General features: G+C 44.2%; 1 protein-coding gene across 1 annotated transcript in view; it reads right to left on the bottom strand.

The window, feature by feature from the left end:
- Positions 1-1,278: 1,278 nt before the first annotated feature.
- Positions 1,279-19,965, bottom strand: part of LOC145356584 (voltage-dependent calcium channel gamma-1 subunit-like) — a 41,686-nt gene continuing 22,999 nt past the window's right edge. Inside the window, exons 2-4 of the mRNA XM_080209361.1 lie at positions 9,793-9,867; positions 7,016-7,153; positions 1,279-3,285 (exon numbers count right to left, since the gene is read on the bottom strand). Of these exons, the coding sequence (XP_080065487.1) occupies positions 3,056-3,285; positions 7,016-7,153; positions 9,793-9,867 (443 nt within the window). The 3' untranslated portion in view covers positions 1,279-3,055. The remainder of the gene's footprint in view (positions 3,286-7,015; positions 7,154-9,792; positions 9,868-19,965) is intronic.

Below are 19,965 nucleotides of genomic sequence, written 5' to 3'. Positions count from 1 at the left end.
TGAGTTTATTTAAGCATTTCTGTTTTTACTTTATATCTTAGTTAGACGCAATGATATCCGGAGGGGGGGGGGGGGGGGCAGAAACGTTATGATCCAGCTAGCGTACGTTTGACACAAATATGCTTTGATACTAAGAACGTTGCTGCAGTTATCAGCATTGCATGGTTTTTTTTGGCCTCGGGTCACTGTGTGGAGTCTGCACATTCTCCCCATGTCTCTGTGGGTTTCCTACTGGTGTTCCAGTTTCCTCACAGTCCAAAGATGTGCGGGTTAGGTTGATTGGCCCTGCTAATTGACCCTAGTGTCAGGGGATTAATAGGGTAAGATCTGTGGGGTTACGGGAATAGGACCTGGGTGGGATTGTGGTCCGTACAAACTCGATGGGCCAAATGGCCTCCTACTGTAGTTTTTTTAAAGTTTGATCACTTGGGCTTAAGGGGAGCTTTCAGAACAAAAGCAGGAAGTAGAAGAGATATTCAGCTCCTGGAACCTGCTTCATCAATCCAATTAGATTTGGTGTGATTTGTATCTCGACCCCATTTAACTTCCTCAGTAGAAAGAACACTAATCAGGTCAGAGCACAATGTTCACCGTCAACACGGCAAAACTGCCTCTCTGCAAACTTCAGGAGTGACGTGTGCTGTAATGAGGAAAAATGTCACACAAACAACAAAGGAAGTGATGAGACAGATAAAGCAGGGATCCTGTTGAATGAAGCTACCCTATTTTAACCTGATCTTTCTCTGACTGTAGCTATGACTGTAACACTACACTCTGCACCCTCTTCTTCCTTTCTCTCCTATGTACTCTATGAACTGTATGTTTTGTCTGTATAGCACACAAGAAACAACACTTTTCACTGTATCCGAATCCATGCAGCACGGTGGCACAGCACTGCTGCCTCACAGCCTCAGGGACCCAGGTTCAGTTCCGGCCTCGGGTCACTGTCTGTGTGGAGTTTGCACATTCTCATCGTGTCTGCGTGGGTTTCCTCCGGGTGCTCCAGTTTCCTCCCACAGTCCAAAGATGTGCGGGTTAGGTTAATTGGCTGTGCTAAATTAACCCTGGCGTCGGGGGGATTAGCAGGGTAAAATGGGTGGGGGTCACAGGAATAGGACCTGGGTGGGGTTGTTGTCAGTACAGACTCGATGGGCCAAATGGCCTCCTTCTGTCTTGTAGGAATTCTAAATCAATCAATCAATCAATCAATCCATGCCCCGCCAGACAGCGACCCCCCCCCCCAACCCCCCGGCAATGACTAACATCCTGACTCCGAGAGGCAAAAAAAAATCATTCCAGGGAAGACTCTCAAATCCCACCCCCAGAGGAATCTTCTGTCTCATTCCTTTATGGAAGGTTACATCAATGTTAATGATAAAGAGCTGCTATGCAATTAATATGCAAATACATGCTTAGGTCACAGCGACCAAACTAATGTGGAGCATATTGTAAAATAGTCCATTGCTGAAGTGTCCTTCTCCTGGCCATTCAGCTACAGAGCCCTGGTTTTATTTGTTGTTTCTTTCCTGTTTAGTCTTTTTCAGACTGGATTTTGAACCATTGAAACTGTCCGTCCTGAGTGACTGGATTAAAACACCAAAAATATCGATGTCACACACTCAACAGGGGCTTGTAAATAAATGAGACCATGTTTTCCATTAGGAAAATATTTTGATTATTTACACATTTTTCCAGGGTAAATGCTGTTAAAAACACACGGATATCTGCCCTACATTTCAAAAACAAACTTGCAACGATCTGTGTAATATTCAGATTTCTGGGGAATCTGGAGTTGATGGTTTAGACTAAACACAACATAAGATGCTGCCCTGACCCCAATGCTTTAACCTTTCAGGGCTGGGCTGGTTTGAGGCTTTGATGTTTTGTCTGCAGTAGTGAGGACACAGCCGCACCCACAAACACCTACAACAGGCAGATCTGCTCCTGTGGCCCCTCTTCCCCCACTGTTGCGAATTAAACAATAAATATTTCACAACGAGAGCCTCACATCAGTGAGTGTTGCAAACAATGTCGCCAGAACTGCCAGAAGGCTGCTGTGAGAGAGCAAAGCTATAATCAGTACAGTTAGAGTCATAACCCCATCAATGACTCACTATTAACAGAAAGTGTGTTTATTCACACTCTGCTCTATCGCCGAAGAAATAATAAATAAAATATAAAATGAGCGGCAGGCAGCTGAGGAGAGAACAAAAGGTTAACGATCAGGGCAACTTGTTAACCTCTCCTTCTCCAATTAAAATCCGGAACTTTTCTAAAAACAGGATCCTGTGAGGTTGGGAACCCTCAGCAGGTCTGGCAGCATCTGTGGAGAGAGAGTTCTCGGAGTTAACACACTCCCAATCCAACAGTGACTCACCGTCAGTCACAATGTTAATTTATTAGTGTCAGAAGTAAGGCTTACATTAACACTGCAATGAGGTTAGGGTGAAAATCCCCCAGTCGCCACACTCTGGCACCTGTTCGGGTAACACTGAGGGAGAATTTAGCACGGTCAATGCACCCTAACCAGCAGGTGTTTCAGACTGTGGAAGGAAACCGGAGCACCCGGAAGAAACCCACGCAGACATGGGGAGAACATGCAGACTCCGCACAGACAGTGACCCAAGCTGGGAATCGAACCCAGGTCCCTGGTGCTGTGAGGCAGCATTGCTAAGCACTGTGATAGACAGTACACAGCAGGAAGCACTGCTGCCCTGAATTACTGCAAACTTCTCTCTCCACAAGTGTTGCCAGACCTGCTGAGGCTTTCCAGCAGTTTCTTTCGCTTCTAGTTCCATGTTTTAAAACTTTTATGTCCAATTCCCAGCTGGCCTGTCTCTTAAAATATACCGAGGGCAGGCAATAAAAAGGTTTTGTTTTAAAAATTAAAAACAGGTAAAGGATGTAATTTAAGGTATGGTTTTCTGTGGGCCTCGCTGCCTCTTTGCTCTCCAACATTCGCCACCTTCGAATATCCCTGCTTGTAAAATCGTTGTGACAGAGCGAATGCTTTGCTGTGTTCCTTTGTTCCTCTTTCCCCCTCCTCCTCCTCTTCTCACTGGTGATCTGGTGGTGCGTCCATACACGTCTCCCATGGGTTCTGGGGCATGCGAGGCAGGGAGATCAGCAGGAGGACGATCCCCCCGATGAACAGGATGACAAAGGCAGCGCTGGCACACGCGAAGGACCAGGAGTAATAGTACTGGATCCAAATGGTCTCCTTGCTGTCGATCATCCTTTTTACTGACTGCCGCATGACCTCCACTGAAATAATGATGCAGAGCCCTGGAACGGAGACAGTGATGAGTCAGCACCACGTGTGGGTGGAACACACATTCACAAACACAACATTCAGCCTGTGCTCAACATTTACCCAGGTTAGCTGCGGGTCCCCGCGTGGGCGCATCGCATTGTCTGATGGACAGAAAACTCACAACGCTGCGGAAATTCTCCCCTTCCAATCGTTCCAGAATCGCAGGTTGTGATTCCTACACCTTTCCCTCAAGATAAAATAAAAATGACTGGAATCCGAAACGAAATGCTGGAAAATCTCAGCGGGGCTGACAACATCGGTGCAGAGAGAATGTTCTCGCTGGAATTCAAGCGGGGCTGTAAAAACCCACACTCAGAGTCTGGATAACTTCTCATCATCTTCTGGCAAAGGGTCATCCAGACTTGAAACTTTGCCTCTGTTCTCTCTCCACAGATGCTGTCAGACCTGCTGAGATTTTCCAGCATTTTCTGTCTTTGTTTTGCCTTAACATCCCAATAAACTCCCCAAAATAGATCTGATTGCAGCCTTTGACCAAGTGGGTGATTTATATTATGGAATCGACAGTCCACAAGGAGGCCATTTGGCCCATCGAGCCTGTGCTGACAACAATCCCACCCAGATCCCATCCCTGTAACCCCGTGTCATTTACAGTCCTAATTCCCTGGACACTACGGGGACTTTAGCCTGGCCAATCCACCTAACCCGAACATCTTTGGGCTGTGGGAGGAAACCAGAGGAAACCCATGCAGACATGGGGAGAATGTGCAAACTCCACACAGTCACCCGAGGCCAGAATTGAACCCGGGTCCCTGCGAGGCAGCAGAGCTAACTACTGTGCCACTGTGCCGCCCTGTGTTGTACACAGTGTTTTCTCCTATCCAGAGCCTCGCTGGTGTTAATGTCGTCCCGTTCATACACAGAAACATACGGAGAAAACAGGAGCAGGCGAAGGCCATTTGGCCCTTCAATCCTGCTCCACTATTCATTCTGATCACGGCTGATCATCAAATCCAGTATCCTGATTCCCCCTCCCCCCCAGATTCCTCAATCCCTTTAGCCCCAAGATCTATATCTAATTCCTTCTTGAAATCAGACAATATTTTGGCCTCAACTACATTCTCTGGTAATGAATTCCACACATTCACCGCCCTCTGGGTGCAGAAGTTTCTCCTCACCTCAGTTCTAAAAGGTTTCCCCCTTATCCTCAAACTATGACCCGCTAGTTCTGGAATATTGGGCAGGATTTTACGGTCTCGAGATCGGAAAATCCCGCCCGAAGTCAACAGACATTCCCATTGCCCGTCCCTCGCCCACTCCGATACCTGCGGCGGGGAGGGGTGGGGGGTGGGTAGCAGAATTCCAGCGATTATGTCTGAATCTAGAACATAGAAAAACTACAGCACAAACTGCAGCCCACAAGTTGCGCCGATGATATCCATACCTACTAGGTTTACCTATAACCCTCAATTCTATTAAGTCCCATGTACTCATCCAGAAGTCTCTTAAAAGACCCTATCGAATTTGCCTCCACCACTACCGACAGCTGCCGATTCCACTCGCCCATCACCCTCTGAGTGAAAAACCTACCCCTGACATCTCCTCTGTACCCACTCCCCAGCACCTTAAACCTGTGTCCTCTCGTAGCAACCATTCCAGCCCTGGGGAAAAGCCACCCGATCAATACCTCTCAACATCTTACACACCTCTATCAGGCCACCTCTCATCCTTCGTCTCTCCAAGGAGAAAAGACCGAGCTCCCTCAACCTATCCTCATAAGGCATGCCCCCCAATCCAGGCAACATCCTTGTAAATCTCCTCTGCACCCTTTCTATAGCTTCCACATCCACATCTACTCTGTTTAACCCTGTTAGACTTTTAGAAGTTTATTTTAGAAGTTTGTTAAGGGAGTCACAACTTTTTATCGAGCCTGAAATCTGACCTAGTGCTGTCTTACCCCAAGGAGATTAATTTGTTAAATTGATTCCATCTACCAGGAAGGATAACAGACAGTGAGTCGGGTCCCGCCATTATCTGTAGACTGCTTTGATCACACGAATTCTTATCTTATATTTAATTTATAACAAGTAAGTAGTTTAAATGATTAAAGTAAGCTTGCTGAATGGCTCAGAGCTCAGCAAAAACAAGTGAGCCGTAAGACCATGAAATCTTGCCACTTGCGTCCAGTGAGTGAAGAGGAAACTCGCACTGAGGGGAGGGAATGGCTCAGGTTGAGCTGGAGCACTGACAATCCCTTACAGATATGTTTATGCATGTTTAGACTCAAAAATAAATTGCTCACGGATTTGTTAGAAGTGGGAGTGAAATACTGCAAACAGTTTAGGTCCCCTTTATCTAATATATTGGCTTTGGAGGCAGGTCAGAGAAGATTTATTGGGTTGATCCCGGGTATGGAGGGATTTTCTTATGAGGAAAGGTTGAGCAGGTTGGGCCTGTGCTCAGTGGAGTTTAGAAGAATGAGAGATGACCTTATAGGATTCTCAGGGAGCTTGACAGGTCGGCTCCCCTTGTGGGGCGAGTCTAGACCCAGAGGGCACAATCTCAGAGTAAGGGGGGTTGCCTATTTAAGACAGAAATGTCTTATTCTACACCCTAGCTATGACTACATTCTGCACTCTCATTTCCTTCTCAATGTTTGTCTGTATAATGCACAAGGAACAATACTTTTCACTGTATGATAATACATGTGACAATAATAAATCAAATCAAAAATGAGAAGGTTTTGTTTAGAGGGGAGTGAATCTGCAGGGGGCTGTGGAGGTGGGTCAGTAAGAATGTTCAAGGCTGAGATAGACAGACTTTTAATCAGTTAGGGAATGAAGGGTTATGGGGATAAGATGAGAAAGTGGAGTTGAGGATTATCATATCAGATCAGTCATGATCTCATTGAATGGTGGGGCAGACTCGATGGGCCGAGTGGCCTCCTTCTGTGCTTATATTGCATGTCCTTATGGGAGCTACAGTGTGATGAGGGCATCGGGCCAATGAAATTAAAGATTTTGAAAACTAAACAAGGAATTGCTGGAGGAGGGGGGTAAATAGAATGGGGGAATTAATTGTTAAAACAGATAAAAAGAGGGAAAGAAAGATTGAATTAAGGGAAAGAGAAAAAAAAGTAAGAAAATATCATAATTTGACAGATTTAATATCAGCAACAACCATTCACTATCTAAATAAATAAGTCGCTAAATTTTAAATATTCACTTTCTGGGCCAGAGAGGTTGACTGTCAGTCATTAATGATCCTGTTATTAAAATAATACTTCCACTGCTCATCACAAGATGTAACTATCTGAAGCAATGTTAATGGATAATGAATGTGTAAATGTAGCTATTTATTAAACACATGGGGAGTTTGAGAGCCAGGTGTAATTTTTTATCAAGTTAGGGTAAGTCTTTGAGGAACTTGGAGTGATTCACAATCTCTTCAGTTTCTGAATGAGTTCATTAATAATATTAATAACAGCGAGCATTGTACGGTCTTCTTTTTCCAAAAATAAAATGGGGTTATTAGTGAAGATATTCCGAGTGTTCTGTTTGAAGGTTTGCACCCCATCTCTCTCCAGAACACCCATGAGACATGGAGAATATTGTGTTGAAGGTAAATTCTCATGAATTTGCCCAAATATTATCCGGATGAAAAGCAGGTTTTAATCAGAATACATGGAAGGTGGTCGGATCCTCTGGTCAGGAGGTGTTTCTGGCCACAGTACAATGGACCTACCCGAGAAGATGAAGAACATTCCGGCAGGTTTCAGGAAATAATCCAGCCTCTTGTTGAAGGACAGAAGGACACAGATTGTGCCCAGCACCATGAACCCAATGCTGATGATGGCGATGGCCGCTGCTGAGATACTGTATTCTAGAGAAAGAGCGACAGTAAAAACACAGATTATTTCAGTTATACAACGTTTCCTGATTCACTTCCTGTTGTTTCATATTCTCCAACTGGTGTATCAGTGAATGCAGAGAAAGCATCGTACAGCAAGTTTGCAAAATCTGATGCTTGGACATTGTGTCTGGGGCAGCCCGGGGGGGGGGGGGGGGGGGCGCAGCCTGGAACCTGACCCTCTATTTGAACAAGAAAGCGACTTGCCAACTGTTTCAGGTGACCCCTCCGGACCCCTCATTTTGCAGGAACACAGACAGACAGACAGACACAGACTCACACAGACATATACACACAGTCACAGACATTTACATACAGACATACACACACACAGACACACAGACACACACACAGAGACACACATATGCACACACACACACACACAGACATTTACATAGACATACACACGCATAGACACACACACACACATATACACACACACATATACACACACACAGACACACACACAGACATTCACATTCACACAGACACACACACAGGCATGTTTACATGCACAGACATATACACACACAGACATACACACACACAGACATACACACAGAGAGACATATACACACAGACAGACATATACACACACAGATATACACACACATATATACCCACAGAGACATATACATACAAACACATACATAAACACAGACATATATACATACACACACAGACACAAGTATATACACACATACACACATACAAACACACAGACATATACACACATGTATATACACACACATATACACACATATAAAGACATACACCCATATACATACAGACACAGGCATATTTACAGAGAGACACACTTATACACGCATAAATACACACACACATACTACAGACATATGTGCACCAACACATATATGCACAAATACACAGATAGACATATACACACAGACATATGTATATAGACACAAACACAAGCATACACCCAGACACACATACAGACAAACAGACACACACATATATACACACGCACAGACATACATAGAGACACTGGCACATGCACAGACATACATGCACACAGATACATGGAGACACATATATACACATACCTATACACATTCACACAGAATCATACATATACACAGATACAGACAAGCTCCTTGGGTGCCCATTTTTGGCCTGAATGAACAGATGCGACATTATCCGGCTTTTAAACAGAGTAGATGTTGCCCCTGTGTAGATGAGTCACCGTTACCCTGCTGTTGATGGCTCTGTGTTAAAATTCCTCCCTGTTACTGAGCTAGAGAGATTGGAAAGGCCTAGATTTTAAATCTGATTGGGTACTGAGTCAGTCAGTTTCCGCTTACCCTTAGGGTTGGGGATGGGGTGCTCTCGAATGGGAAAAGAATTTGTCAGAGTCAATATTCCTGAATCTCTTCACGAGGAACGTCAGCTCTCTCCCACTCCCACTCCCACACACTAACCATCGCACAAGCAGAAGTTTAAGTTCTGGGATTTCTGTTGTAAATATTGTAGAGAATTCTTTTGGTTACAATTTACAACATCAGTTGTTGACATTCCTTGAGTTCTGGTGGGAGGATATTATTTCTTCTCAAGTTCTGTATAAATGAAACATTTTTAAAAGGGGCAGGTACCGATATGGTCAGCTAGTTCCCAATGGGCCAAATGGCCTCATTATATCAATGAATACCATCATTCTGATGTTTGTTTGTAGTTTCCGATATTTAGGTTGATTTTGTTATCACAATATTGTGAGCTCCTTATCATTTTAATGAAAATCTAGCAGACATGAAATAGCCAGTCTTAAACACTTAATAAAACCCAGAACAGCTTCCAGTTTGACTCTTGGTTATTGGGTTAGCAAGGCTCAGTTGCATTCTGTAGTGTCAATGTTGGGTTAAAGGTTAGGGGTTGCCATCTGTAAATAAATGTATTCCTGAAGGTTTCATCACATGATTTGGCCCTGGCTATTCATTGGCTAACAAATCCATCCTTGTGAACTTTTGCCTTGCTAGCCAATTGGGAAGCAAAAGGACTCAGTATCCAATTAAATACTTGACTGTCAGCCAAACAACCTTCCTTTCCTTCCTCTCAATAATTTATCTCTGGTAAGAAGGATTTTCAAAGAGAATTTTTAAAAATCGATCCTTATTTTTAAAAAATCGGCCATCCAGCGTGGCACACAGCAGTCTGCAGGAACCCTCGATTCCTGGAGAGGTGGCAAACCCATTAAAGGTTCGTGCTCCGAAATTTCTGCTCAGGAAGTGAACCAGGTTGTGAAGTGAGCTGAGGGATCCGGTTTGACTCTAATGCCCTTCCCAGTGGGATAGCCCTCCAGGCTTGTACATGAAGAATGGCCACTTCTGCAACTCTCCTACACTACCTGTGGAACCACACTCGGAACAGAGTCAACGCCTTCAGGGTAAGCAGAGGAGGGGGGAGGCAGCTTCTAGAATATTGGATGTCCCTTCCATTTGACAACTTTCATTTCCATCAACATCTTATATAGATGCATTTACAAATTAAGCCCTTTGTATCTTATCTTTCATTAAAGCAGGATAAAGGTACATGATAGATAACTGGTCAGGTTTATCCCACAATTAAGAAAGATCCCATAGCTCTCAGTCACTTACCCTTTTGCGTAGTAACTTGGAAAAATTCTGCATTCTCTCCTGATGTGAAGTGCTTGAAATACGAGCAGTTATATTCTGAACAAAAGTGAAATAATAGAAATGAGCAAAGTGATGTGGGAACTGGACATCCTTACAGGTCAGTTTGCTTGGAACATAAGGACATAAGAAATAGGAGCAGGAGTAGGCCATCTAGCCCTTCGAGCCTGTCCCGCCATTCAATAAGATCATGGCTGATCTGAAGTGGATCAGTTCCACTTTCCCGCTTTCTCCGCATAACCCTTAATCCCCTTGTCTGTCAAAAACCTTTCTACCCGTGACTTAAATATATTTGACCTCACAAGTTAATTCCCTGTAGAAATAGTGTCGTTCCCCTTTGCCAGGAAATTTACCCAAACATCTGTGGCAATTCCCAGATACTAATTAAACCTCCAAGGCAAAGTTCAATATTTCCCCCACACTTGTGACTATTGAAGTGAAACTGTAGGATATTAATTCAATCTCAAATCATGTCTTCGACTCTGTACAAGTATTTTCTAGATGGATGGTTCATCATATCAATAGAAAATCCATGATTTCCTCAGCATTTGATTATTGACGTTTATCCTTAACCTGCAACCTCACTGCGGAATTACGTATTAATCTAACTCTTTCGGAAGAGTTTAGGACCACCTCCCCCCCAAAAAAATCCTTTATAAAGTTCATTCAAAGACAAAAGTGATCTGTGTTAGGTGTCGGTTGTTGTCACTCTCCCTTCTGAATCACAAGGTTGCGAGTTGGACGTTGGCGCTGGGAGTACTTTCCTGTACAATCTCATCATTGTTTAGAGTCTAAGCCACTACACTGGCATCATCAGCAAACTTGAAAATCGAATTGGAGAGGATTTTGGCCGTAAAGTCATGTGTGTTGTTGTCATGTGGGGGAAGTAACCCACAAAGCTATTCAGAGGAGTTTCTGGATTTTGACCCAGCAACAATGAAGGATCAGCAAAATAGTTTCCAGGCCAGGATGATATGTGGCTTTGAGGGGAACTTATGGATGGTGATATTCCCAGGTATGTCCTTCCTTTGCTGGTAGGGGTGGTGGATTTGGGAAGTATGGTTGAAGAAGACTTGGTGAGTTGCTGCAGAGCATCTTGTAGATGGTACACGTTGCTGACACTGTTGTATCCCTTCGAGAGAAGACGGCAGTGATATCCTCCTGGGGTAGATGTTACTGATTCCAGGACACTGGTCAATGAAGAGCAGAGATCTCTCCTCTTGGGTTTTGGTTTCTCATTTGTGCTGATATTTTCCTGTCTTTTTTTTTGCTTCTCTTTTTAAAGTGTTTGGTGGCCTGCTGTGGTGTAGTATGTTTTTATTAACCCTTTGTGGAGTGTGGGTGTTGTTCGGAGGCCCATTCCTAGTTTCCCTTGAGAACATGGCAGTGAGCTGCCTTCTTGAAGAGTTTTTGATTTGATTTATTATTGTCACATGTGTTAGTAAACAGTGAAAAGTACTGTCTCTTGCTGACAAAGCATACCGTTCATAGAGAAGTAAACAAGAGAGCGCAGAATGTAGTCTTACAGTCACAGCTAGAGTGTAGAGAGAGATCGGCTAAATATAAGGCAGATCCATTCAAAAGTCTGATGGCAGCAGGGAAGAAGTTGCTTTTGAGTCAGTTGGTACATGACCTCAGACTTTTGTATCTTTTTCCCAATGGAAGAAGGTGAAAGGGGGAATGTCCGGGGAGCGTGGGGTCCTTAGTTATGCTGGCTGCTTTGCCAAGGCAGTGGAAAGTGCGGACAGAGTCAGTGGGTGGGAGGCTGGTTTGTGTGATGGACTGGGCTTTGTTCACAACCCTTTATAGTTTCTTGCGGTCTTGGGCAGGGCAGGTGCCCAGACCAAGCTGTGATACAACCAGAAAGAAAGCTTTCTATGGTGCATCTGTAAAAGTTGGTGAGAGTCATAGTGGATATGCTGAATTTTCTTGGCCTCCTGAGAAAGTAGAGGCTTTAGTGAGCTTTCTTAGCTATAGTGTCAGCATGGAGAGACCAGGACAGGTTGTTGATGATCTGAACATCTAGAAACTTGAAGCTCTCGACCATTTCCACTTCATCCCCAGAGGCATGTCCTCCACCATGCTTCCTGAATTCAATGGCTACCTCCTTCGTCTTACTGACATCGAGAGATTATTGTCGCTGCACCAGTTCACTGGATTTCCTCTTTCCTGTACAATCTCATCATTGTTTAGAGTCTAACCCACTACACTGGTGTCATCAGCAAACTTGAAAATCGAACTGGAGAGGATTTTGGCCATAAAGTCATGTGTGTAGTTGTCGTGTGGGGGAAGTAACCCACAAAATCCAGTTTCAAAACTGTGGGTCAAAATCCAGCAACAATGAAGGAACAGCAAAATAGTTTCCAGGCCAGGATGATATGTGGCTTTAAGGGGAACTTATGGATGGTGATATTCCCAGGTATGTCCTTCCTTTGCTGGTAGGGGTGCTGGATTTGGGAAGTCCGGTTGAAGAAGACTTGGTGAGTTGCTGCAGAGCGTCTTGTAGATGGTACAAACTGCTGACACTGTACGGTTGAGGTGGGTGTGGTGTCAATTGAACAGGCTGCCTTGTTCTGGATGGTGTCAAGCTCCTTGAGTGCTGTTGGAGCGGCCCCCATTCAGGCAAGTGGAGAATATTCCATTACATTCCTGACTTGAGAATGGTGGACAGATTTAAAATTTAAATTTATTTGTCATTGGTCACATTACATTACATTAACAGTGTAACGAAATTACTGTGAAATTCCCTTAGTCACCATGCTCCAGCGCCTACTTGAGCCAATGCACCTAACCAGCGTGTCTTTGGACTGTGGGAGGAAACCCATGCAGACACGGGGAGAATGTGCAAACTCCACACAGACAGTGACCCAAGCTGGGAATCGAACCCAGGCCCCTGGCAGTGCTAACCATTGCGCCACCTGACTTTGGGAAGTCAGAATTCCCGGTCTCTGACCCACTCTTGTAGCCACAGTATTTATGTGGCTTGTCCAGTTCAGTTTCTGGTCAATAGAAACCCCCAGGATGTTAATGATGACTTGTCAGCAGTGGTAATACTATTGAATTTCAGGGGGTATGGTTAGGTTCTCTCCTTTTGGAGAGAACTGGGTGATGTGATATAGAGTGTCGGTGTAGTATGATGCAGTGTTGTATAGTATAGGATGACGTGGTGTGGTATATTGTGTGTCTGTAATGACGAGCTCTGGCATCCTATTACGTTCACACTGGCTCAATCTCTTCACTTTTATGGTGTCTCCAACCTGGTTAACTTCCCCCCAACTTCTCCTCCCCACCATCTCTTCAAGTTTCTGCACAACCTCTATTTTCTTTCTTTTTGTACAACTCATTTATCACCTACATCCTCCCCTCCTCCGTGTTTTGCTGTGAAATACCTCAGAATGCACCCTGCGACATCCCAATCCCCAATCCCACTTTTACCCAAAAGAAAAGCAGGCAGCGCAGTGGCACAGTGGGTTAGCACTGCTGCCTCACAGCGCCAGGGCCCCGGGTTCGATTCCCAGCCTCGGGTCACTGTCTGTGCAGAGGCTGCACATTCTCCCTGTGTCTGCGTGGGTTTCCTCCGGGTGCTCCAGTTTCCTCCCACAGTCTGTAAGATGTGCTGGTTAGGTACATTGGCCGTGCTAATCATCACAGAATCCCTACAGTGCAGAAGGAGGCCGTTCAGCCCATCAAGCCTGCACCAACAGCAGTCCTACCCAAGCTCTATCCCCATGACCCCACATATTTACTCTGCTAGCTCCTTTGACGCTATGAGGCAATTTAGCATTTAGGACGAATCAACCTAACCCGCACATCTTCGGACTGTGTGAGGAAACCGGAGCACCCACTCGGACATGGGGAGAATATGCTAAATTCTCCTTCAGTGTAGCCAAACAGGAGCCGGAGTTACTGGGATTTTTACAGTAACTTCACTGCAGTGTTAATGTAAGCCTACTTGTGACACTAATATATAAACTTTAAAACTTTAATTTTAATCTGAAAAAACACTAACTAAATATAAGATACCGGAGGCCTCCCCCAGAATACTTCTGTTTCTGATTTTCATAGAATCCTATAGTGCAGAAGAAGGCCATTCGGCCCATCGAGTCTGCACCATCCACAATCCCACCCAGGCCCTATGCCCATAACCCCACGCATTTACCCTGGCTAATCCCCTGATAGTAAGGAGCAATTTAGCTTGGCCAAACCACCTAATCTGCATACCTTTGGTTTTCCTTCTTCTGTTTCCCACAGATGGACTTTCTTGCAAATTTCTAATTATTTTTTAAAGGCAAATTTGAAGATAAGTTGAATAGAATGATGAAAGTCTTTCTCTGCATTGCCCGTGTCCCTCTCTGTTACAGGTATTAGCGATTAGGATCTGATTCCTGGGTGTACACAATTGTCATTGACATTTTCTATCTGTTGTGAAGTAGGTCACTGACTTGATATATTAACATTGTCTGCCTGGGTAAAAACGCTGCCTGACCTGTTGATTATTTCAGCACTTTCTGTCTTTATTTCAGATTTCCACACTCTAAGCGTGCCACATATATTTAGACATTGCTATCTCAATGCAGCTCACACAGTCAGAGCTCGAGGTAAAGCTATCAAGGGCAGACACTCGGAAACGGTTGAAATCTGCAAGTAAAAACCTTTAGGAAGTCGTTAAAAAACACAAGACGGTGAGTGAATGAATACAATCCAATTATTGCAAAACACTGAAATGGTTGGGACCACAGTTTGGTGGCACAATCTCGGTCTCACGGGAAGCCGGGTTTGATTCCCAGCTTGGGTCACTGCGCAAAATTTACACATTCTCCCCATGTCTGCGTGGGTTTCCTCTGAGTGCTCCTGCTTCCTCCCACAATCCAAAAGATGTGCTGGTTAGGGTGCACTGGGCCATGCTAAATTCTCCCTCAGTGTACCCCAGTGTGGCGATTAGGGGATTTTCACAGTAACTTCATTGCAGTGATAATGTTAGCCTACTTGTGCCAATAATAAATGAATTTTAACCTCGGCAGTCCTTTTCTTTGTATGTGTAGATATTAAATAGGTGCAAAATCTGAGCATGTTGTTGGAACAAGAGTAATGTGAAGCCTCTCTGTGTGAAGAGTCTTAGCCCTCACTTCTCCCTTCCCTCCCCATTTCTCTGCCTTTAGTATTTGTCTCTCTCCATTTCGGCTTTCTGAAGGTTGTCACACCTTAAATATTGTTATTCTGCTACTAACTTAAATCCGCTTCAAACAATCCAGTTTATTGACAGGAATCAACTCAATTCATTTAACAATCTTTCCTTTATTTACAATTGATCTCGTTAAAATATATGACGTTCTTAGGGAGATGGACAGGATAGGTGTAAATACGGTTCCCCTGGCTGGAGTGGCCTCAATAGGGAAAGTTGGGGGGGTCGTTGTCTCAGAATAAGGGTTCAGCTTCTTAGGACTGAGATAAAAATGAAGTCCTTCATGCAGACATTGTGATTCTTTGTAATTCTCTAATCTAGCGGACCCTAGATGCTCAGTTGATGAGTATATTAGACAGAGTCAATAGATTTTTGGAAAAGAAGGGAATTTTGGGATGTGAGATAGGGGCTGGGAAGTGGTGTTGATGTAAAGAATAAGCCACGATCTTATTGAATAGCAGGACAGGCTCAAGAGGCTATTTGATCTTATCCTGCTCTTATTTTTAGTGTTATTTGCTTCTTTTGCACACACGTAGGGCGGAATCTTACTGGCACTTTGCCTGAGGTTCATATGATCGCATCCAAGGCCAACAGAGAATGCCGTTCCCTGAGCCTTGCCCGGAATCGGGATGGGCGTGCTGGAAAAATTCCGGCCATAGTCCCTGTTTTCAAAATAGAAGACGAGTTTTGCCTCAATAAGGTTTCTGAAATTTGACCCCTTAGTCTTTTAAATTCTTTGAGAAATGTTACTGACTGGAAAGGCACAGAAGCTGGAGGAATACATGCCATCAGGAGAGGAGACTGAATGATACAAATATATCCTCACAGTGCACACACTTGGACTGCATAATCTAAAAACAGCTCACACATCCAGAGCTCGAGGCAAAACTACTAAGCCCAGACATTTGGGTAAGGCTGAGACCTCCAAGTAAAAACCGAAAGGGATTCATTAAATAAACACGAGACACGAGCGAGGGAAAGAACAGTTTTTGCAGGACATTGAACAAGTTAGAGTTTTTACTTGGTTTTAATAATTATTTTGAGCACCAGGGGAAAGCAGACGGACAAATATTTTGTATGAATTGTGGGAACCTATTGATTCAGTTGTGCAAGTCTCTCGTTATAACAGGGCAGTGAATGTGTTTATCCCCGTGACATCTTCAACGCTGAAAGAACCTGTCATGGGAGCAACTGCAGTGAAAACAGTTGCTGTATGTCAATTAAACTCTACATACGCCCCGAATTACTATATAATAGATTAATATCTGACAGCAAGATTTACGTGTTAAATTTGGATTTAAAGGATAAAGGTGTCTTTTGTATGCTAAATCCGATATGAAATGAATTTGGGTAATCTCCACCCAGTTCCTAATTGATACAGACCTATTAGATAGAATAACTGTTTGTTGGCATTGACAGAGCTCTCAGACACTCAAAGAATAGCTGACGTGGGATCATGTGGAGAATGTAATATTAGTTCAGTGGGAGTTGTCAGACTGCACAGAGCTCTGGCAATGTACAGGGAGCTTTACTCCATTCCGATGGTGCTCCACCAAGCTGCTGAGTATTTGGTGTGGACCCTGAGCGTGTGAATTGGAAAGTGTTTCATTCCCTGGGTCTCTCTCATCTCAGTGTGCCCACAAATAATGGGAACCGAGTTAGCAGTACTAAACAGCGATGAAAGCACTTATATTTATATAATGCTTTTTATGACCCCAGGGCATCTCAAAGGACTTTTACAGCTAAAATATTTCCTATCAACATCCTGGGGGTTACCACTGACCAGAAAGTGAACTGGACCTGCTAAATAAATAATGTGATTGCAAGAGAAGGTCAAAGGCTAGGAATCCTGTGGTGAGTAACTCAGCTCTGGACTCCCAAAAGCCTGTCCACCATCTACAAGGCATTGGTCAGGAGTGTGATAGAATGCAGGAATATAGAAACTAGAAGCAAGAGTAGGCCATAAGAACATAAGAAATAGGAGCAGGAGTAGGCCATCTAACCCTTCGAGCCTGCCCCGCCATTCAATAAGATCATGGCTGATCTGAAGTGGCTCAGTTCCACTTTTCCACCTGCTCCCCATAACCCTTAATTCCCTTGTCTATCAGAAACCTATCTACCCGTGACTTAAATATATTCAGTGAGGTAGCCTCCACCACTTCAACAGGCAGAGAATTCCAGAGATTCACCACCCTTTGAGTGAAGAAGTTCCTCCTCAACTCCGTTCTAAACCACCCCCCCTTTATCTTGAGGCTGTGCCCTCTAGTCCTTCAAGCCTTCTCTGCCATTTATTTTGATCGTGTCCTGCTCACCCCCCCCACTCCTTCACTACCACCACCCCCCTCCCCATTTTCCTTGATCCTTTTAGTCCCAAGAGTTATATCTAATTTCTTCTCGAAATCAGACAACATTTTGGCCTCAACTACATTCTGTGGGAGTGAGTTCCACACATTCACCACACTCTGGGTGAAGAAATTTCTCCTCACCTCAGTTCTAAAAGGCCCTTATTCTCAAACTGAGAAACGACTCTCTATTTGCTTGGATGAGTGAAGTTTTACCAACACTCAAGAAGCTCAGTACCATCCAGGACAATGTTGCTTGGCACAAACATTCTCTCACACCCACTGACACTGACAGTGATGGTTGTGTATACCACCTACAAGATACACTATAGGAACTCCCAATGTTTCTCAACAATCCACAGCCCCCATCATCTGGAAAGACAAGAGCAGTAGATATCTGAGAACACCATCCCTGGAAGCTCCCCTCCAAGGCACTTGCCATCCTGACTTAGAAATATATCGGTCGTTCCTTCAGTGTTGCTGGGAGAAAATCCTGGAACTCTCTCCCTGACAGCACTATGGGTGTACCTACACCACATGGACTGCAGTGGTTCAAGAAGGCAGCTCACTGCCATCTTCTCGAGGGATAATTAGGGATGGGCAGTAAATGATGGCCTTGCCAGCAACTCTCACACCCCAAAGTATTAAGTACTTCTCAAGTGTAGTCTGTGTTGGAATGCAAGAAATGCAGCACCAATATGTGCACAGCAAGCTCCCAGAAACAACCATGACATAATGACCAGAGAGCCTGTTTCGGTCATATTGCTCAAGAGATAAATATTGGTCCCGGATTCTGGGAGCAACTCCCCTCCTCTCCTTGCAAACAATATCCCGGGATTATTTAGATTGGTTATCGAGATTTCCGTGCCTGAGAAGCTTTGGGAATCATTCTAATCCTGTCTGACTGGAGGTGAGTGCACCATGTGATGTTATTAGGCTATTAGGCAAAGGAAATTTGGCATGTCAGCTACGACTCTCACCAACGTTTACAGATACAGCACAGAGAGCATTCTTTCCAGTTGTATCACAGGTTGGTTTGCCTCCTGCTCTGCCCAAGACCCACAAGGAACTACAAAGTGTCGTGAATGTAGCCCAATCCATCATGCAAACCAGCCTTCCATTTATTGGCAAAGCAGCCAGCATAATTAAGGACCTCCCCACGCACCCCGGACATTCTCTCTTCCACCTTCTTCCGTCGGGGAAAAGATACAAAAGTCTGAGGTCACAGACCAACTGACTCAAAAACAGCTTCTTCCCTGCTGCTGTCAGACTTTTGAATGGACCTACCTTGCATTAAGTTGATCTTTCTCTACACCCTAACTATGACTGTAACACTACATTCTGCATTCTCTCCTTTCCTTCTCTATGAACAGTATGTTTTGTCTGTATAGTGCGCAAGAAACAATACTTTTCACTGTATGCTAATACATGTGACAATAATAAATCAAATCAAATTCTTGATAAGGCAAACGGGACTTTGCTTTAACAGCTCCTCCTATGGACAACATCTCCAACAGTGCAGCACTTCCTCAGCGATACACTGGGAAGTCAACCTAGATTATTTCTGAAAAAAAGAGACATGCTGTCAAAACTTTTCATCTTGCACTCATCAGAATAGGCACCAGAATGTCAAATCTTAAGGTGAACAACAATTTATACTGCATAAGCAGCATGCTGATTGGTTGGCAAGTCAGCTCTGATGATCAAGGCGTTGCCATGGTGAATGCAGCATTGAGTTACTGTTCTCCAGGCAAGATGAAAAGCTTTGACAGGCATGTCTGTTTTTTCAACAGTACTCAGGTTCTGTGCTACCAGGTGACTATTTGCCAGCCTAGATTTGTGTCCTTATGTTTTTTTAAAGTTTATTTATTAGTGTCACAAGTAGGCTGACATTAACACTGCAATGAAGTTACTGTGAAAATCTCCTAGTCGCCACGTTCTGGTCCTTGTTCGGGTACACTGAGGGAGCCAATGCACCTAACCAGCACATCTTTCAGACTGTGGGAGGAAACTGGAGCACCGGGAGGAGACCTACGGAGACATGGGGAGAATGTGCAAATTCCACACAGTGACCCAAGCCAGGAATTGAACCCAGGTCCCTGGCACTGTGCAGCAGTAGTGCTAACCACTGTGCCACTGCTAAAACCCACATATTCCTGACTTGGAGATTAAGAGCGTTGACAATTGAGTCATCGATGGAGTGACAGGAGTCTGGAGATACCCTGATAACATTACATGGTAGACTCAGCCCCTGTCTGGTTGGATTAGGATGACTCACAGACCCTCTCATGCTCAGGAATCTCCACAAAGAAACCCCAAACAATACTGCAGAACGCTGCAGTGTCCAATTTTTGTGCATCTCAGCGGCCTGGCCTCAGGAGAAGGGGAATTATAAAATTCTGTTTCGGATTACTTGATGACCATCTGAATTATTGTCAGTCTCTTGTGGAGCAGAACCAGATGCGCAACATTCATATTGACATCAAATCAAACTTCTGCTGAATTCCACTGCTCTCCTGTAATTTGTCGCAGTGGGGTTATTGTTTGTAACGGAATACGGTGTGTATTTATAGAAAATTTCCAGTTGTTAATAGCTGCTGAGAGTTCTTGGAT

Source organism: Carcharhinus amblyrhynchos, chromosome 21, assembly GCF_965287045.1.
Source record: "Carcharhinus amblyrhynchos chromosome 21, sCarAmb.v2.hapA, whole genome shotgun sequence".
Taxonomy (NCBI): Eukaryota; Metazoa; Chordata; class Chondrichthyes; order Carcharhiniformes; family Carcharhinidae; genus Carcharhinus; species Carcharhinus amblyrhynchos.
This window is presented reverse-complemented; position numbering and strand designations above follow the sequence as displayed.